We start from the raw sequence: 22229 nt of genomic DNA on the forward strand, positions 1-22229 counted from the left end.
TTTGAGGGCAGGGATTTTTAGAGACAGCTAGATGGTACCAAGCTCTGGACCTGAACCCAGGAAGACCCGAGTTCAAATATAGATACTTATTAGATGTGTGTTCTTGAGCAGGTCATTTTGATTCTGTTTGCCTCAGTTTCTTCATCTGTAAGATAGAGATATTTCCCAAGTTGCTGTGAGGATCAAGTGAGATATCTGGAAAACACTTACAATATAGTGCTTGGCATAGTCACTATAAATGTTTGCTGCTATTATTGTTTATAGAATAACACTTGGCTCATAGTCAACTCTTAATAGGTGCCTTTTGATTGATTATCACTTCCTTTTTCCTCTAAGCTCTACCTTACAAGTCATTACATTTTTTTGGCTTCCATGTCATATCATTGACTCACTAAACTCCCAAACTATAGTCTATCATGTTTCTTCAATATCATATTCTGACTTTTTTTTTTCTACTCAGGTAGAAGACTGCATTTTTTTTCTCTTAAATTTATTCCTATTAAATTTAAATCTGATTTGTCATTTGTCTGAATTTGCCATTCAGTATTTTAGCTCTCCTTCTTGGCTGAGTGCACAATAATTGTTTAAATAATTATTATAGTATAACAAAAATGTCTACTCAATTGGTCACTTAATTGTAGATTTTAATGTCTTATACATAATGACATGTATAAATATGTATCTAGACATTGTAACTTTCTTCTTTTAACTTTGAAAATTAACCTCAATTTTTAAAAAAATTAACCTCAATATAAAATAATCAGTTCACTGAACATTTTATGAGTATATACACTTTAACATGGAATTATGAAGGGATATTTTATTACAGCCTTAAAATATTTTTCAAAATCTGTCACTTCTATTTTATTAAACAGATATCTCCATGCATCAATGATTATATACCGAGATTTGAAGCCTCATAATGTACTGCTTTTTACCCTGTATCCTAATTCTGCAATCATTGCCAAGATTGCAGACTATGGAATCGCTCAGTACTGTTGCAGAATGGGTATAAAGACATCTGAAGGAACAGCAGGTATATCATAAAAGTTAGATTCTGTCTATTATTTTTTGGAGGGAAGGCGGGAACTATTATTTCATTTATATATGAAATTCCCATTAAGGAATGCCAAATAATAGCTTCTCTATACCTTATAGTCTTAGAAACTTCTAGAGCCACTTAAACATTAAATAATTTTCCCAGGACACCCAATCCTATATCAGAAACAAAATTTAAAGTCGTTTTTTTCACCCCCAGGCCCATCATCTCTTTTCTTTACCACACTGCCTATTTAAATAAAATAAAATATAACCTCAGATGGAAGATTCTAGAGAGTTAGTAGTTCTTCATGTGTAAAAAAGAAGGGATATAAAACTTATAAAACTTCTAAAGTCCCCGTTCCAGTTTTTAATGTTTGATTTTATGATTCTAGGCTGAACAGAAGTTGATATTACTCTAATAGAAACCTCTCTCCAGATTGACACTGATTCTAGAGAGCTTAAACTTGTGGTATCCTAATAGTAAGTGCAGAGCTATAATCCAAGGCCATGTACTCTCACTACAAATCTAGAATAGTTTCAACTGATCCATGCCGTGGTAGCTTTCTTATCAAGTTCACATATCATATAAAATGACTAGCTAACATGTTAGATGAGAGGATTTCAACAGCCTAGAAGCTAATGAAGTTTAATAGTGAAATGTAATAATTCTAACATGGGTTTAAAAATCAATTATACAAATACAGCATGATAGAGAGAGATGGCTAGATATCACACTAATGATGTGGAAAAAAGAAACTGGGTTTTAGGGTATTGCAAATTCAATCTTAGCATGACTCAGCAGTATAATATAAAGGCAAAAAATGCTATTTCAAACATAAAGCAAATTAGTGGAAGACTAGAATCCAAAATGAGGGAAGGAAATGAAAATATGGCATATAAAAATCTATTTAAAAAACTGGTGACATATAATCTGAAGAGGACCTACAAAGGATATGTTAGTACTTTAAAAACTTATGGTAAGAAAAAATTTCTTAGACTGTTTTCTTAGCTCAGACTGGAAAGGCTTAGATTAGAAAGTTGAATCAGTTGCTACCATTTATCAACCATCTATTATGTGTAAAGTACTTTGCTAGTATGTTCAATGGCCACACTCCAACAAAACAGTCTACAAAGATTAAGAGGTAGTCATTTTTATGGTAGAATAAAGTACACATAAAAATGGAGGTATTACCTCTGTGTTTGTAGTTAACAGAAGCAAATTTAAAACTCCCCTCTGAATTCTTAGTCTTTAATGCCATTTTGCTTCTTATTATATATTTGTTATGCTGTAGAATATAGCTTTTCACTTATTCATTTATTTTCAGGATTTCGTGCACCTGAAGTTGCCAGAGGAAATGTCATTTATAATCAACAGGCTGATGTTTATTCCTTTGGCTTATTGCTTTATGACATTTTGACAACAGGAGGTAGAATTCTAGAAGGACTGAAATTCCCAAATGAGTTTGATGAGTTAGCTATACATGGGAAATTACCAGGTAAGTTATATTTTATTAGTAATTAATAACTAGTTTGGGATATAAAGAATTCTACAATTCCATGACATTGATTCAATTTGACAATCTTTTATTAAGCATCTAATATATTTAAGCATTTTGTGAGGCACTAAAATAAAGACAAACAGAATCTGATCTCAGTGATTTTTTTAATCCTGAATTCTGTTGCTTAAGTGGTTTGCATAAATTTTGTTGAGTTATTCTGTATTCCTTTGTGCATTTGCACAGACCATTCACTATGCCTTAGACGCATGCCTTCTTTATTTCTGCCTTTTGAAATTTTTCTTTTCCTTCAAGGCTTAGTTGCCGCATCCATGAAAAAAAGCAATAATTCTTCTAGGGTAAGATGATCTCTTCCTCCTCAAATTTTCCCTTGTGTAAATGAAATATAGTATAATAAAATATTCTTTGTATGAATGACTCTTTTAGACCAGCAAGAATGAAGTGGAAAAAACAGTGGATTCAAAGTAAGAAGACTCAGATTCAGATCCTGTTTCTCCCACTTTATATCATATTGAGTAACATGCTTATGCTATTTGATCTTCAGTTTCCTCATCTATAAAATAGGGGAATTAGACAAAATTATCTCTAAAATCTCTTCTAGCTATTAATCTAAACCTATGATCCTATCATTTTCTATCTCATTTTAACTTGTACTTATTTGTAAATATGTTTTCTATTCTGTTAGATTGTCAGGTCCTCATTATGACCTCCATTCCTTCTGCTCCTGCAGTACTCTTCCAGGCCATCACCTTTGTTTTGTCTTTCTTTCTTCCCTTCCCAGGTGACACTACAATTAACCAGTTCTATATTATATACCATCCTATATTTTCAAATCCCTTTCCTCTTGTCCAAATGTTGTTCATGACCTAGTCTTGGATTATTCCCACCATCATCTTTCTTCTTCATTCTTTCTCATCTCTTTTTACTTAGATGCCTTCTGCCACGTATCTCCTCCTCCATCATGTTTCAAATGAAAAAGTGGCCTTATTCCAGCTTCTGACCTTAACATTCCACCAAAATTATTCCCTTCTAAATTACCAGTGATCTCTTAACTAAGAAATTCAATGGCCTTTTCTCAATTCTTATACTTCTTGATTTTCCTTTAGCCTTTGACACAATTGATCACTCTCTCCTTAGCACTTTTTTCTATAGGTTTTTGGAACACCACTCTCTTCTAGTACCCTTTCCAAATGTCTTAGTGCTTCTTGTCAGTTTCCTTACCTGTATCTTCTAGACCATGTTCCCAAAGTGATATTCCTAATATAGTTCTGTCATTCTATTGCCATTCTCTTGCTTCTAGGATATGATGTAAAGTCTTCTCTATGTCTTTTAAAGTTCTCCTCAGCTTGACTCTGTCTTATTTCTTTAGGTTCATTTGTTTTTATTCCATAAATTAGCCCATTTATTGTTGAACTTTAAGCTACAGATAATTGATGAGGAAAAGATTTTAGTAGTTTTTCAATTCCTTCCATTTTGTGATAACAGAATTGACTGTCTGAAGAGATGGTATTGTACATCCATGTGCCACCATCATTTCTGTTGAAAGTCACAAATACTCATAGCATCCATAGAAAGAGGAGGCTCAAACTTAGAATACAATGGTAGTGAAGTACATAGAGAACACATATGACAAAGGAGTAATTATAAGTTCCTTACAGAAAGTTTTTTACTCTCTTCATGGAATCCTTAAATAATTCCCTAGCTAGACACATTGTTAGTTACTGTTCAGATATCTTTGTTGAAAAGACAGTAGTGGTAGGGGGGAAGGAAAGAAAGTCCAATAATCTACTACCTACTCAATATTCCCTCCCTCCCACCAACTTTCTCAAGCAGTTTTTTCTAATAAACTTCATTTTTCCTCCACTTTGTGCTCCAATTCTCCAACTGATGTTCTCCAAACTACAACTATTGGACTCCCTAGTTTACTTGTTGTTTTCATACATTGACCCAGAGACATGTCTTATTCACCCATCCTAAGACATTCTTTGTGATTTCAGCTATTTTCCACCTTATGGCTAAAGCTTTATAATCCTTTAGAGTTGAATAAAGACTTATTGATACATTGTGGAATTTTTGGAAGACTTCTTAACACGTACTATTTTGTTGATTCATCTGGGGTGTCTGTGCCTTTCTGTGATTACAGTAATTGATGTGAGGTATAAAATGCACTTTGATATGTATATTCTTAAATTATATTAAATTCTTAAATTTAATAAAATAACAGGTCCTTGAAGGTCTATTTTTTGACTTTGTATCCCACTATTTAGCAAAATGATTACTATATAATAGATGCTTTTCAAGTAGGTATTGATAAGAAAGGAGACAAGGACTCTTGTTTTTTCATTTTTTTATCCTCACATTCTAAAACTTGAGTAACTTTGTACTTTGTTTTCTTTTAATGTTTATTGAATCAAGTGCTTAGTATGAATGTAGATAGAATGTCTTTTCAACAAATTCCAAAATTGGAAGGCTTGCATAATATAAACATTTCTAAATTATTTTTAAAACAATCTTATGAAATTATTTGTAACAGGATCTGAGATATCAGAAGATTATTTGTTTATCTGTTTGGATACTTTGAAGACAGAATTTAATATAGTAATTAAGAATTATTTCCTGTTTATCCTATGTATCTTGCTTTGTTTACATGTTGTTTCCCCTATGACATTGTAATCTTTAAGGGCTGACATTATTTTTTGTACTTTTTGTATCCTCAGCACTTAGCATAGTACCTGACACATAGGAGATACTTAATAAATATTTATTAATTGATTATTTGGATTCTTATTTGTCTTCCTGCTATAATTATAAAATTTATTTTGAATGTTTTAGATCCAGTGAAGGAATATGGTTGTACTCCGTGGCCTAAGGTAGAAAACTTAATCAAAAAGTGTCTGAAAGAAAATCCTCAGGAAAGGCCAACATCTGCGCAGGTTTTTGTTTTTAAAATTTTATACAAATAGACATTATTATACTTCTTTGACGTAATGTACCACAAGTACCAATTAAAAAGAAATTGGGAGTTTTATAATGTAGAAAAAGAATTATTAAACTTGATGTTTTCCAACCTGAAAAAGGGAAATACTTTTGATTTATTGTCTATAAGGCTAGTAATTGCTCTTTTTTTGCCATTTAAACTAGTTTTTGACAGATAATAAAATTAATTTGTCAGATTAACTTTTATCCTACTATAATGACTTTCTGAATTAAATTAATTTTTCATCTTTGTCATTTCTATTGATTCTGTAGATATTCTCCTATATCCTGTAATGTAATCAATTTTTTCCCTGCAGGTATATGAAATTTTGAACTCAGCTGAATTAATATGTCTAATGAGATATATTTTAATACCAAAATTATTTGTAGCAGAATGCATGGTTGCTACAAACCAAAACAACAAGAATGCAGTTGTCTGGCTGGGTAGCGGGAACAATGCCAGGGGACAACTATCCTGTCTTGAGATAAATACTGAAAGACATATCTCTAAGGTAGGGTTGCTTGTTACCAATATACTAAAAATTTTTGAAGTTATATTTTAAAAAAAAATTTTTTTCAAATAATTTGAAAACATATGAGCTTGATAAATTGTTTGGCAAGAAGTTAGATGGATAAGGGAATACTACTTTTATAAAATAATTTTTAACTAAAATGATTTTGTTGAATTATGTTTGTTACATCTGTAGTTTAAAAAATATTGTTATGTACATAATAAATTGTATTAGTTAATAAGATAACAAAGTCTATAGTTAGGAGAGAATAAAATATATTCTGGTCATTGTACTCTAATAAATAATTGCACCTGATTTTTCTTCTAAGATCAAGTTTGCCTAACTCTAGTAATTCAACTTTCATTAAATCATATGCAGAGCCTCCTGTTTTATTGGTGTTTGCTTTGCAAGATACTGAATACATTTTGTGGTTATTTAATAGTATTTTCATATAGGGACAAAATTCTTAGGTTTGCATAATTTTAAAGTTTTCCTTATTTAGTCTGACAATGAAAACCCTGTTTTAAAAGTTTATTGCATTCCATTGGCAGGATGTGACAGATAGTAGAATATTGTGCCTTGCCCTTGTATACATACATGTTGAAAAGGAAAGCTGGATCGTGGCAGGAACACAGTCTGGTATCCTATTGGCAGTCAAGACAGATGATGATAAAAAGAGCCATATGCTTCAAAGAATGACTGACTCTGTTACATGTTTATACTGCAATTCATTTTCTAAACAAAGGTATCTTGATGGTTTGGGACAGATGGGGGAAAAAGTTTTTGACTATCTAGCTCTATTACAAAGCTTCTTAAACTGTTTGATTTGTATACCTAATTTTTATACCTATATTTATCCAGGGTCATATTTAAATTTCTCAGGTGAAAAGGAGTCATGAGTAGAAAAAGTTTAAGAAACTCTGCCCCATGATAGGCACATTTTCAGGAAAGATATGTTTGATACTATTTTAATATATTGTAATTGCTTTTCTTATACCAAAGAAAATAGATAGCTCTTCTACTTTCATAGATTCCCTATAAGCATTCAGTAGAACTGTGGATTATAAAAGTTTGTCTTTGATATCTTGAAAAATTCTTTAAGGACTTAAAAGGACTTTCACCTTAAAGTCCCTTTTTTCTATTTTTTGGACATATGTTCTCATGCTGTACCAGTTAACACGAAGCTGTATCAACTATTGTGATAATAGCATACCTCTCTAAGATTTATTTATATTCTGACTTTTTAACTGTTTTAAACCAGAGGAATACGTAGTGTTTAAGTCATAAGTGAGAGCTTAAAGTAAAGGTAAGAGAATTATTTGGTTTTTTTGCCTGAAATATTGACTAAAGGGGAGTATAAATCTTATTCCTCTGCCCTCCTTACATCATATTGTATAGTTCCCAATCTTATTTTTAATTGGTATGTCAGAAACTTGCCTCATTAAAGTTTAAACAATTTTTAAAGTGCTCCACTTCCAGGTTTGGTATTGAATTAATTTTCCCCTACTAATGGCCCTTCTTTCTCCTCCTCCTCCTCCTTTTCTTCTTTCTCCTCTTCCTCCTCTTCCTCCTTCTCCTCCTCCTTCTTTTTTCCTTTCAGCACACAAAAGAATTTTCTTCTAGTGGGAACTGCAGATGGGAGACTAGCTATTTTTGAAGACAAAAATGTTAAGGTAAATATTAAATGAATTTTCTATAAAAATACAAATGTTTTATCTCTGAAAATCCTTTGAAGAACAAGGGTGATAAAATGGTGCTACCTTTGGAGAGCCTGGAGTCCATCCTGGTTCTGCTGCTTTTCAGCTATGGTGCATTGGGTAAGGTAGTTTGCCTCTCTGAACCCGAGTTTCTTCAACTTTAAAATATAAGTGTTCAACTAGAAAACTTCTCAAGTCCCTCTCATCTTACTTTCATATTACCCATAGGACCTAGTATATAGGAATCACTCAAGGAATATTTATTTGTTCATAGATAAACCTATAAACTGCCAAGAAGACGCTATCTGACCTTGGGAGAGGAAGTTGCCCTCTTTGGGAATTCTCTCTACCAATGCAATCATAGGCTTCATCTCTATTTCTATTCTAATTGAGTAATAACTGATTGTGTCTTAATGAGCTAAGTTCAAAATCCAAATTCAGTTTGTACAAGTACATTCTTCATGACAATTGAATACCCAACCATTTTAAGCTTTATTTAATACTGACAGTAAATAGTTCTCCTGGTTGTTTCAGCTATTAGGAAATCTTCAATGATTATCACAAGTAGGTGCCAACCTGTTGTTGGTTGGCAAGTGATTCAGTTTGTACTAGAAGGTAGAGATGTGATAAAGCTAGATGACAAACATCTCTATTCTCATTTTGATTGATGAAATGATATACATTTTGGACATCAATCCATCAAACAGTGGACAAGAACTTTTGGAGCAATAACTTTCTTATCCTTGTCTTTAGTAGCTATGAATGGGTTATTGAGTTGGTAGATGCTGCAGGAATAAAAAAGGCAATTATGAAGCCATTTCTCCTCTACTCTGAAAGACTCTAGGATTTAGAATCCTAAACTGCTTTCACTAGGGTTTGGGGGAAAATAGTGGTCTAGTGGCGGTTTGACCCACCTTGTTCATGTGGCCTCTTCTGTCTTCTTGTTGCTTCAGTTAGATTGTTTTTGTTTGTATGCCTTTGAAAAAGAAAAGTAATTAAAACTATCTATTCTTTTTAATACCCTCTGTTTGTGCACTCCAAAAGGAAGTCACAGACAAAAAGGTCCAATATCAAAAAATTCACAGCAGCATTTTCCTTAGTAGCAAAGAATTGGGAATAGCTAGGAGGGAAAGATAGTATGTAAATAAAATATGATATTGCATGTAATAAGAAATGAGAAATATGAGAAATTTAAAGAAACATGTGAATTTATTAAATGATACAAAACAAAATAAAAAGAACAATAGATACTGTTATAAGAATGTAAATGAAAAGATCACTAAAATGAGGGTACATGAAACATACTCTCTCATGATGGGAGAAAGGAGAAAAGAATGTTATATACAAGCATGCACACATATATTATTAGGTATAATCACTACATCAGGTGTTCACTTGTACAATTTTTTCTTTGTGAAGGAGAGAAAAGGATTTCTTGTCCAATATAGAGAGGAGAGATGAGAAATAACCATAACATTAAAAACAAAAGAGTTTAGCAAAACATTTTTTTAATTGCACAAAATAAAAAGACTTAAGCAAGTTATTATCTTTATTATCTGAGGAAGAACCAATATCATATGAGCCAACCATCTTTCAATAATTGTTTATTAAGCATATCTATATGCTAAATATTGTTCTAGTGAATGAGCATATAAATACAAGTTGCTGCTCCCAAGAAATTTATATTCTTAAGCAATTGAAAAATGTAAGGAAAAAGCAGTTCTTAAATGTGGTAGGCATCAAAATATGATCTCATTCGATTCTCTTCATAGCTCTTGAAGGGTTTTATGTTTGAGGAAAATAAGGCAGGCAGAGATGAAGTGATGAAGAATTGAAACAAATTACCAGTGACTTTATCCAAGAAAACTGAATTTAGTCAAATTGAATTGAACTGAACTTTTGTTCTATCTCTCAAATCATCTATTATAGTGTCTTGGATATAATTGACACTCATTAGTTATGTCAATTAAATATGAATGTCTAAACTATATTTTTACATGTGGTGATATTAACACTTTACCATATTTGAAGGAAAATGATGAAGTTAGGCATTAAGCTTTATAATTAAAAAAAAGATAGAAACATCTAGAAATTTAAATTCCTATATCTACTTATGATATCTAGCCTTCTAGAAAATTACCCTATAACAAAATATTTAATTGCCTTAATACTAAATTGAATGTAATAAAAACACATATTAAATGCTTTAAGATTTTACTTACATAAAATAAGCCACTACCTAAATATGTTATATTGGGAGCCTTTTAAAGAACTACTTAATATTTAGTATGATGTCAGTGTTTTAGTCTTTTTTTTCCTCTGCATTATTACTATTGGCTTCATTTACTTTGTGGATTTCATTCTTAGACAACTTAAACAATTTTTTTAATTTAAATTATGTGTGTATTATATTGGATTACTTGCCATCTAGTGAGAGGGTGGAGGTAAAGGAAGGGGTAGAATTGGAACAGAAGGTTTTTCAAGGGTTAATGTTTAAAAAGTATCCATACATATATTCTGAAAATCAAAAAGCTATAATAAAAAAAATAAAATAAACTATGTATGAATTATATTTTTTGAGAATGTCTCTTTTCTTCCCTTTTTTTTGTTCCAGTTTGAAGGAGCTCCTCCTTTAAAGACATTAAATATAGGAAATGTCAGCACTCCATTAATGTGTTTAAATGAATCTATATATTCATCAGAAAAAAACATAATCTGGGGAGGATGTGGCACCAAGATTTTCTCACTTTCTAATGATTTCTCCATTCAGAAACTTATTGAGACAAAGACAAATCAACTGTGAGTTATTTTTTATTAAATCACAAATTTATTAGCATATTCTGCTCTTTTTAATTATGTTAATTATGCCTATTTTAATTTCTGTTAACTAATTATACCTAAGATGAGAATCTTAGTGTGGACTATATATTGACCTATTTTTGAGACTTAGCAGTTCTGTGATCATGATGAAATTTAATACTCCTAATTATAAATATATTGTGAATGCTGACTATGATATCCTAATTTCCAAAGTTTCAATGATGTTTATTCTTAATATAATGTGTTGAATCTGCTGGGTAAGCTTACTTATAGCACCCTAGGGACCTTGTGTTTGTAATTGGACATAATCACCATTAGATGGTGGTATTAGATATTGCTAATTATTAGAACTATAGAATGTTATATACAAACATGCACACATATTATTAGATGTAATTATTATTATTAGATGTTCACTTGTGCAGTTTATTTATTAGAACATTAGAGAAAGTTGAGTTCACTTTAACATGGTTGAATGCCTATTATGTGAAAGGCATTAGAAACATAGAAACAAAAACAGAACAGGAAACTCCTGAGGGAAATCAGGGAGAGAATAGAAACAAAATCTTATCCTAAATCAAAGTCTTCCTCTTAAACTGACTGGTTGCATTTTAACTTTATGTACAGATTTTTATTTGGTTGCTCATTCATTAAATAATTTTAGAGTATCATGTGAAAAAGTACTATGTGTTCTAGTCTTACCCCCAACTCCTTCAGAATAATAAACTTCTGGTGATATATTCCATATGGGATTCCAGGATTTAATTGCCTCCTGTAGCCTTGGCCAAAGAATCCTTTAAATTGTTTTGGCTCAGAGAGTTTTGGAAGTATCTGCTGTCAGCTGAAAAACCCCTTTTCAGCTTCAGCCTCCTCCTTTTTATGGTTATTTGATTAATGCTTCATTATCTTCAATAATATTTATTGAGGACCTACTTCCTAAATGCAAAAGCTTTGTTCTAGTTTGTCTGTCTTTTGTGTGTCTATCTTCATAGCAAAATTCACAAATTGCTACCTTATTCTGTTTTTTGTGTCCTCTGTCTCTAAGAATTGGTTTATCAGTAATCTTTACTATTACATTTGTTATTTGTTTTGTTTTTGATTCCATCATCTTTCCTCTATTGACTATATAACCTTCTATTCTATATGCACTGTCTATAGGGCAGCATATAAAGACAAACATATAAACTTCCTCTATGCTGAATATGGTAATCACTCCCAAAAATTTATGAGGGTTGGGGCATAGAGTACACACTAAGATTTTTAAAAAATAGTTATGAAAGTATTATTAGTCCAACATATCCCCCAATATTCTTACCAAACTTCTCCTAGATCATATCATTATTTAACTCCAATAGAAATTATGTCAAATGTAGTCAAAATCTCAAATTAACAAATTTCTGTTCTCGTAATCTGAAAACATCATTTCCAGATGACAACCTTGATGCTCCATTGCTCTTTTCTAATCATTTTCCCTATCATGATTTTCTTCTACAGTGAGAGCAAAATACTTCTTTCCCTTGAGTATTATCATAGAGTTTATTTTTTAAAAAAAGATATTTCAAAATGAAAAGAAACTTTTCAAACTATAAGATCAATTCCCCAAAGATGGTAACCTTCTCTATGAAAGTTACTTTTCTTTCCTTAATTGAAATTAAGTATAAAAACAGTATTTTCAGAATAACTATACAATTAAAAGGATCAAGAGAAGAGAAGTAGCTATAAAAGGAGCCAGAGAAGAAATAATTGGAAATATAGGCAAAGAAACAGATCGCTGGTAGGGTATCAACATACAGAAATAGGAATCTATTTATAAGGTACAGTAGTGGGCAAGAAGGTCGAATCCCTGCACAAAAGTCAAGCTATCACTCAAAAGTTTATACGCTAAACATTACCCTTATAACAAATAGACTAATTTAGAATTATTACCAGAAATTAATGTCCTAAGATTTAAAGCTGAAAGGGATGTGTTAGTCCAATCCCCTCATTTTACAGCATAGGAGATTAAAGCCATAAAAATTATATTACTTGTTCAAAATCACAAGCCACAGATAAACCCTTTGCATTGCATCATCCTACCTTTTACGAAAGATTACCAACCAGAAGAGAAATAATGATAAGAATTAAAGAACCAACTTTCCAAAGGGAGTCAGGATGGTACAGAAGAAACTTTACTTATAGCCAGAAGACAGGTTGCCCTGATACTAGCTATATGTCTTAAATAAGTCATTTTACTTTTCTGACTTAGATTTACTCATCTGTAAAAAGGGATGGAATACATGGACATCTAAGTCCCTTTCAGCTTTTACTCTATATGATCCTACCACTTATAAAAGTATGTGCATAGAATATCTTTGGAGGAGGAGGGGATGAGTGAGAATATGTCAAAGAATTATACTGCTTGAATCCCAAAGTTAAGAATTTTTGTTTGGGCAAGGGAAATTTGTTAAGAGCTTCCTCTGCGCTAACCACTGTGCTAAACACTTGGACTACAAAGAAAGACAAAATATAGTCCCTGATTCTCAAGAAGCTCACAGCTTTATTAGATGATACAAAATGAAAATAATTATGTATAAAAAAGATATATACTGTAAAAACTGAAGATGATCAATAGAAGACAGATACTAGAATTAAAAGGATTTGGTAAAGACTTCTTATAGAAAGTGGAATTTTATCTGACACTTGAAGGAAGCCAGAAAGTAGAGATAAGAAGGAAGAGAATTCCAGGCTGTAGGACATCCAGTGAAAATTTTCAGTTTTGAGATGGAGTATCATCTATGATAAATGGTAAGGTGCCCAGGGTCACTGGAATGGTGACACATTTGAGGTAAGGAGATCAATCAGGGAACTCTTGCAATAATCCAGATGTTGGATAATGAAAGATTGCTTCAGGGTGATGGCATTGTCAGAGAAGGTAAAATCAACAGGACTTGATAATTGATTGGATATGTGTTGTGAAAAAGAGGGGTCAAGGATGACACTTAGATGGTGAATCTGGGTAACCGAGGATAGTGGTACCCTTAACAATAATAGGGAAGTATATTTAACATATATTGGACTACTTGCCATCTAGGGAAAGGGGGGAAATTATAACCCAAGGTTTTGCAAAGGTTAATGTTGAAGAATTACCCGTGCATATGTTTTGAAAACAAAAAGCTTTAATTAAAAAAAAAAAGGAACTTCAGAATAGGATAAAATCTTGGGAAAGAAAATTACTTTTTTGGACATATTGTATTTATATCTATGAGACATCCAGGTCAAGGTGTCCAAAAGGCAGTTGAAGATGCAACACTGAAAATTTGGAGAGAAGTTAGCCCTGTATTAATAAATCTGAGAATCATCAAGATAGAAATAATCATTGAATACACTTGGTGAAATCACCAAGTGAAATAGTTTGGAGGAAGAAGAGAAGGAACATTTTTTAAGCTTGGGAGAGACATGGGCATTTTTGTAGGCAATAAAGAAACAGTCTTTAGACAGGAAGAGAATGAAGATAAATGAAAGAATGGGGATGATAGAGGGACATCCTGCTGAAGAAGACAAAGTGGAATGCAATCACTTGGCATGGAGGACATTTTCATATGAGACAGAGCTGAAGGAGGAGATAGTATTAGAAGGCATCTGAGTGATGTGAGATAGGAAGAGGGGAGAAGAGGAAATTCTTAGTAAATGGCCTTAGTTTTTGCACTGAAACATGGGGCAAACTAAAGAGAGAAAGTGGAGGTAGAGTTTCAGAAGGGATGAAAAGATTTACAAAAGCTATGGTGGTGAGTGAGATAGGGAATTAATTAGGGAGATAGGAAAGAATTCCTTGTCACAGTAAGGGTTCAAATGAAACTCCTTTTTCTACACCATTATTGACCTTGATCTCTTCCTATGCCTTCTGTAGTTTTAGTACATTTATGTATTGTTCAAACGTCCCCCTTTCTTCATAGCCTTATAAATGTCATCTTGTTAGGAGGGCTTTTATAAGATCATTTTCCTCATCTAGAGGAAAATCCTTTTATAGATCTCATATCTCTGAATCCTCTGGTGCACTTAACTTTTCCATTTGTATTATGTTTTTGCACGTGAATTGAAGATTCAGGGTATGAAAGTATTCTGAGCCAAGAATTAAGAGGCAAAAAATAGTCCCTATCCGCATGCTCACAATCAAATAGAAAAGATAAGAACAGAAGCCATTTTTGTTTTGTTCTTATTCATCTTTTCAGTCATGTCAAATTCTTTATGACTCCATGGATCCTAGCACTCCAGGCTAATCTCTTCTCCACCATCTCCTGAAATCTGTCCAAGCTCATATTTGTTGCTTCCGTGACACTATTTCTCCGTTTCATCTCTGCCTTCTCCTTTCTCCTTTTGCCTTCCATATTTCACAACATCAATGTCTTTTCCAGTGAATCCCATCTTTTCATTATGTGGCCAAAGTATTTAAGCCTTAGCTTCAGTATTTGACCTTCCAGTGAATAGCTTAAATTAATTTCTTTAAATATTGACTTATTTGGTCTCCTTACTGGCCAAGGGATTCTCTATGGTCTTTGACAGCTACACAATTTGAACACATAGAATCTGTGGCACTCGGTTTTTTTTTTTACAGTCCAATTCTCACAGTCATACATTGCTACTGGGGGGAATAGTATAGTTTGATGATATAGTTTGATGATATGCTTTATCAGCAAGGTGATGTCTGCTTTTTAGTATACTGTCCAGATTTGCTGTAGCTTATTTCTTGGATGCAAAAATCTTTTAATTCCATGATTGTCATCAAAATCTGCAGTGATCTTTAAGCCCATCAATATAAAATTTGACACTTCATTTTTTTCTCCTTTTGTTTTCTAGGAAGCAATGGGACCAGTTACCAAGATTTTAGTGCTTTGTGTGTTTCTTTATGCTAAGCTTCAGGCCTGCTTATGCCATCTCCTCTTTTACTCTCATCAAAATGTTCCTTAATTTTTCTTCTTTTTCTGCTGTTAGAGTGATATTGTCTGCATATCTGAGCTTGTTGATATTTCTGGCAAACTAAATTCCAGCTTTTGATCTTTCTAGCCTGGCATTTCACGTGATGTACTCTGTATATGTTAAATAAATAAATACTAAGACTACAGAAGACATAGAAAAAGATCAAAGAGTATCAATAATGGTGTAGAAAAAGGAGTTTCATCTGGGCCCTCTGTGTGACAAGGAATCCTTTCCTATCTCCCTAAGAAATCCACTATCTCACTCACCACCATAGCTTTTCTAAACCTTTTCATCCCTTCTTTATTTATTTAACATATACAGAGTATATGTATACGTTAAATAAACAATATACAATCTTGTTGTACTTCCTTTCCAATCTTAAACCAAGCATTTATTCCATGTGCAGTTCTATTGTTTCTTGATCCCCATGCAGGTTATTCAGGAGACCGATAAGGTGATTTGGTATTCCCATTGCTTTGAGGACTTGAATTAAGGACTAATTAAATTGAGGACTAAGAATTAAAGGAGTTAGCAAAAGGCTTCCTATAGAAAATGGGGGGGGGGGGGAAGGGGGGAAATTAAAAGAAGCCAGGGAAGCCAGAAAGAGCAAATGAAGAGGGAGAACATTCAAGGCATAAAGGACAACTAGAGAAAATTCCCAGAGCTGAGAAATGGATTGTTCTTACTCATGGAACAACAAATAATTCATTGTCACTCAGCTTGTGTATACGTGTGCATATGCATGTGCGTGTGTGTGTGTGAAGGAGGGAGGGTAGAGAATTGTTTTAAAGTATAAAAAAACTGGAAGAGTTGAAAAGGAAGACTGATGATGGTCAAAAAGGTTTTTAAATGCCAAATAGAGAAGTATTTGATCCTGGAGATTATAGGGAGTGACTGAAGTTTATTAAGGGCAGGGTTGGTATTAAAATGGTCAGATTTTAGTCTGACTGACTGTTTTATTGAACTTACTATTCATTTTTTAAATTATATATATATTTAAATGATTTGAGGATTATTTTTAATCCACAAAGAAGTTCTATTATATACTTAAATATTGAAAAAAATAAATAAGAACAGTCTTTTGTTTTCTTATAGGTTTTCTTATGCAACATTCAGTGATTCTAACATCATTTCAATTGTGGTGGACAAAGCTATCTACATAGCTAAGAAAAACAGTCATTTTGTTGAAGTATGGGACAAGAAGACGGAGAAACTTTGTGTACTAATAGACTGTGTGCAGTTTTTAAAGTAATTTTCCATTTAAAAAAAATTTTCATGGCTTTAAGAATAAATATCTTTTGGAAGCTCTGTCCAATATGATATAGCTCACATTTTATATAGGCAAGATTAAAAAGAGAATGGTCATATTCTTGAACCTTTTGAACATTTGATATTATTTTAGGCATATACTAGATTTTATACCAATTAAGTAAAATCCTTTCTCTTGTTAGTGTCACAAGTTGTTATTGAATAAGCCTTTTAAAATAGACATTTGCTTTATTATTGATGGAATCTGAGCTGTGAAATGTGCAAATTCATGATATATTCATTTCATAATGGCATGCTGTTGTATCTGATTACTTTAAAAATGTTTATTTCTTAATCACTGTTTCTTTCCTTGAAGATGTGAAAAATTTTCTGTATATTCTGTTTTAAAGTAATATGTAAAATGATCCCTTTTTTTTCCTTTTATAGTCTCACCTTATCTTATCATTGAAAGAGATTTTATATTGGCTTAGGGCAGAATTTAAAAGATTTCTGTTCATTCTTTTTCATTGTCTAAATGACCATGAAAAAATATCTTTTTAAATACTTTTTGGAGGTCTTTTGACTTCCACATTATTGTGTGTTTGTGTTTGTGTGTGTGTGTGTGTGTGTGTGTGTGTGTGTGTGTGGTAAAGAGGTGTGTAGAGTATAATTAAAGGGGTATGATATGTATATCATATGTACCTCTTTAGTTCCACTAAATTCCAAACTCCTTGAATAGCTCCATCTTACTTTGAAATTTCCTCTTGTTTTTCATTAAATATCCCATGCTCAGATAATAAAGCCTATTGCATTTTGGTATTCTTAATTTAAAGTAGTTTAGAAACCTTCAAAAAGTTCAATTTAGATATTAAAAATGCTCTAAACCTCTAATGAAACTCTTGATGTTTTCAGGGAGCATATAGGAAGCAAGGAATCAAAACATAAAATGACTTATTCTGGAAGAGTGAAAACCCTCTGTCTGCAGAAAAACACTGCCCTTTGGATAGGTACAGGAGGAGGTCACATTTTACTAGTTGATCTTTCAACACATCGCATCATACACATAATTCAGAACTTTTGTAATTCTGTTAGAGCGCTGATGACAGTCCAGTTAGGTAAGTTGAATTCCTTTGTTTTTTACTCTGACAAAAAATAATTAAAAGTTATTTTCTATATCTTATCTCTATGTTTAAAAATTAAGTATAATGTAAAGACAGGATAAATAGATACAAAAAAAGCAGAGACCATCTAACTGAAACAAAGAATAAATGCTAACAGACGTTTCAGATAAACAACACTATATTTAGTAACCAAATTTGCTTAAGTTTTCTGTTAGCAAAAGAAAAAAAGAATTATTCTGATTTGGAGTTTTAACTTTCTTGCAAAAAAAAAAAAAGGACCTACATATTCATCTATAAAGCCAAACTTTCTTAGAAATGTAATCAAGAAAAAAGTTATTAAATTCATTTTTTGACTCCAAGTCCAGTGTTTTTTCTGTGTTGCAGCCTTTTTCACACCAAGCTCCGGCAATATATCTCACAGTAATTCCCATTATTCACTATAGTATGCTGCACTTTCATTTTTCATTATAATTTTAGATGTGTGGGCTCCAGGACCCTAAGGAGAAGTGAAGTGGCTCTGCTAAGTTTGAGAAAACATGTCACTTCACAATTTAGAGCTTCACCTTTTGCATATGTAATTTATAATATTTTTAAAACATCTTTATACTAACAACTTCACTGGGTGAGAAAAGAATCTTGACTTGGATCTTTTCAACAATAAGGTGATTCAAGACATTTCCAATAGACTTATGATGAAAAGAGCCATTCCAACTCAGAGAGAGAATTATGGAGACTGAAAGTAGATCAAAGGATAGTATTTTCATCCTTTTTGTTGTTGTTGCTTATTTACTTGGTTTTTTTTCTTGTGTTTTTTCCCCTTCTGATCTGATTTTTCTTGCGCAGCATGATGAATATAGATAAATATTTAGAAAAAATGTACATGTTTAACTTATATTGCATTGCTTACTGTTTATGGTGGGGAGGAGAGGGAGAAAAATTTGGAACACAAGGTTTTGCAAAGGTGAATGTTAAAAAAACTGTCTTTGCATATTTTGGGAAATGATTTTAGCAAATATTTTATTTCTTATTTTCTTTTTTATAAAGGGAGCCTAAAAAATGTCATGCTGGTTTTGGGGTACAGCCAGAAAAGTAATGAAAATACTCAGGACCAAAAAGGTAAAGTCCAATAGAAAAAAAAGCTCTCTATTCAAAACTGTATCTAGAAATTGTAACTAAAACTTATCTAACTAGTAATTAAATAAAAACTGTGTGTATGTCTCTATACACATATTTACACACACACACACACACACACATACACACACATATATATATATATATAAACTGGAGCTAAAGCTCTTGTAATCCTGGGATGTATTAAGAGAAACACAGCTTTGAAGTAGTCATTTGAGGGAATTAGAGTGGTAATTCCACTGTATTCCATCCTTTTCAGTCTTCATCTGTACAACTGCATTCAGTTCTAGCCAGCATAGTTTAAGGACGTTGATAGCTTCAGGTGTACAAACAAGGACAATGAGAATGGTAAAAAACCTTCAATCCATTTTATATATGAGCAGAAATTGAAGGAACCAGGAATGTTTAGCCTGGAGACATCTAGGGAGAACATGATAGTCAATTGTTCTTTTAATCCTAGAGAACAGAATTAAGAGCAATTGAGTAGAAGGTACAAAGAAGCAACTTTAAACTTGATGTCAGGAAGAACTTGCTAACAATTAAAACTGTTCAGAAGTAGAATGAATTGCTTCTAGATTGGGTTCACCATTCTTCAAGAAGAAGCTGTGCCTCCATTTGTAGAATGTATTGTAGTGGGAATTTGCTTAAGTATATAGGCTGGAGACTTCTGTGGCCTGTTCCAACTCTCAACTTCTGTGATTATGTTATTTCTTTGAAGCAGGGAGCTACTGATGAGGTGCTTTCTCTGTTGATACAAATCAGCAGTTTCTTCATAATTTGGGATTGATTTTCTGGGGCACTGTGAGGTTAAGTAACTTAATCAGAGTCCCACGGCTTTTGAGACTGCATCAAACTTTTGGGATCAGACCTTTGATCTGCATCAAAGGTGGTCCTGCAGTGCAGATCTTCCTGACTGCCAGGCCAACCTATTGTAGTATATCTGCATTTTGTCTCCAAAATAATATTATTGCCAGCAAATATAATTTTTGATTAATGAATGCCAATATTCTTATCAGTTTGTGTGTGTTACATGTAATATGTTTTTTCACAGTTTAGTTTATGTAATAATATATGTAATACATTCACAAATGCATTTGTAGATTCATATTTTCTGATGACTAATTCTAAGTGTGAGACTTCCAGTGTGAAAATTCTCTCCATTCTCACATATTTCAAACCACTTATGATTTATAATCAGAGAGAATTGTCTGAGACTTGCCCCCTGGTCATAGAGCTAATATATGTCAGACAGATTTTTAACACATATCTTCCTAACTCCATGGGATGCTATGCTGCCTGAGATTAGATAGAAGATTGCCAATGAATAATATACAGTATCTTTCTGGGTTACCTTTTAAAACTTGTTTTATTTTGTTTTTGCAGAAATGGAGTCTTGTTTGTCTGTGTGGGACATTAACCTACCACATGAGGTGGAAAATTTGGAGAAGCACACAGAAGTTAGAAAAGAATTAGCTGAAAAAATGAAAAGTATTTCCATGGATTAAGAAAGCTCCTTAGAAACCACACTTGTTCTGTGCTTTTCTGCTATTTTAAACAATTCTTTGATATTTCCTTTTATAATATTTACAATGTAACATTCATTTTTGCATATAGCTTAATATAAATGTACAAATGTCTATATTTTTAATTTGGCTTTTATATGTACAAAATAACTCCTAAGATAAACAGTTCAGGATTCTAAATATAAAGCAGTATTTTAAAAACAGAAGTATTATTATAGTTTTTATAATGAATTTATTAATAAGGTAAAAGAAATACAATACTTATTTATATTTTGCATATTTGGAAGGTATGAACTCAACTGTTAAAAAATTTGTCAACTAAATCCAACAGATTGGAAAAATTGTTAATGATAATGAACATCATTTTCTATTTGATAAATTCTAATGTTGAAATACTATTTTTGTAAATCAAAATTTCAAAATAATTTGGATAGCATTACATGTACTATAATATATCTCTATAGCATATCTAATTAGATTGCTTATAAATATGCTAAATTTTTAAGCATAATAATTATATCATTATTATAATAACTGGGTTCCAAATAAAAATATTTCCCAGTTTGAAAGACTACTATCAGCAGTATGGCTATTGAAAAATTTTATGAGCTATAGGATACCTCTTAATCCCTGTGATGAGAAGCATCTACAACAATGTAATCTCATGTAAAATAAGTAGTCTTTTTCTCTCTATCTCTGTCTCTTTCTCACATACACATACAAACACACATGTACACAGAGTAATAAAAACTCTGAATTAGTTGTGTTTACTATGCAATGTGTCCCTTCACGTTTTCTTCAGACACTTATTTTGTTTTCTTTTAATTCTCCTAAAATATCTATATTGTGTTTTCTTGTTTCCTATACTTGCTAACTCTGAAATTGCTTCATTTCTGTTTCTTCCATTTCATTCTAGTAGAGGTCTTATTTTTTAGGACTGGAGACATTGCTTGCCTTCTTTTATATTAAAGAGAAAAATACCAAATATTTCATTGACTGACTTAAAGGGAAATAGATTTTGTTGTGTGGTTGCTAAAAGTACTTGATAACTTTGAAAAACCATTTTCCATTTTTTTTATCTTGTGTTATTTCCTCTGAGACATCTTCTCAAAGCAGATATCGACTCCAATGATTTGTTTGGGTAACTTTAACTTATAAATAATTTCAAATTCTTAATCTTGGGATGCAATTTTTTAAGCCAAAAACATTTATGAAAAATATATATGTGAATTATTTTTATCATAAAAAAGAAACTTTTAAAAATATTTGATAAGACTTTTATTTATAACTTATTTTTAGTTCTTCAAGTATTTCATACTAAAATGATGTAGTAAATAAAGAAAGAGATAAAGGAAGGAATATATTTATAGCAAGCATAACAACTTTGAATTTTTCTTTTGTCTTGATTATTTATTATGTGTCACTGGAATTACTTGCATATTTAATAAGAGTTGGCTTGCAATTTGTGTTTACTAGTGATTTGTAATAAAAAGGAGGGAATGAAAATTCAGGGAAGGAAGATTTATAAGCTATTTATTATGTGCAGTGCCTGTGTGAAGCAGTAAGGATTCAAATATAAGCAAAATCAAAGATAGTCTCTTGGTCTTAAGGAGCTTACATTTTAATGGAGGAAGACAACACAAAACAGAGCTGAAAAGTGAGGGAATGGGAGAATAAAGATACCTGG

At 32.0% G+C, this 22229-nt stretch overlaps 1 protein-coding gene across 3 annotated transcripts in view; it reads left to right on the forward strand.

The window, feature by feature from the left end:
* The window catches only part of LRRK2 (leucine rich repeat kinase 2), a 177373-nt gene extending 155844 nt beyond the window's left edge, over positions 1-21529 (forward strand). For all 3 annotated transcript variants that reach the window (XM_031940539.1, XM_012550850.3, XM_031940540.1), the window contains 11 exons: positions 876-1036; positions 2367-2537; positions 5391-5491; positions 5852-6046; positions 6598-6791; positions 7647-7719; positions 10358-10542; positions 16612-16764; positions 17677-17879; positions 18930-19001; positions 20403-21529. In XM_031940539.1, coding sequence (XP_031796399.1) covers positions 876-1036; positions 2367-2537; positions 5391-5491; positions 5852-6046; positions 6598-6791; positions 7647-7719; positions 10358-10542; positions 16612-16764; positions 17677-17879; positions 18930-19001; positions 20403-20524 — 1630 coding nt within the window. In that variant the 3' untranslated portion in view covers positions 20525-21529. The remainder of the gene's footprint in view (positions 1-875; positions 1037-2366; positions 2538-5390; positions 5492-5851; positions 6047-6597; positions 6792-7646; positions 7720-10357; positions 10543-16611; positions 16765-17676; positions 17880-18929; positions 19002-20402) is intronic.
* Positions 21530-22229: the final 700 nt, after the last annotated feature.

This window comes from Sarcophilus harrisii, chromosome 5, assembly GCF_902635505.1.
Source record: "Sarcophilus harrisii chromosome 5, mSarHar1.11, whole genome shotgun sequence".
Taxonomy (NCBI): Eukaryota; Metazoa; Chordata; class Mammalia; order Dasyuromorphia; family Dasyuridae; genus Sarcophilus; species Sarcophilus harrisii.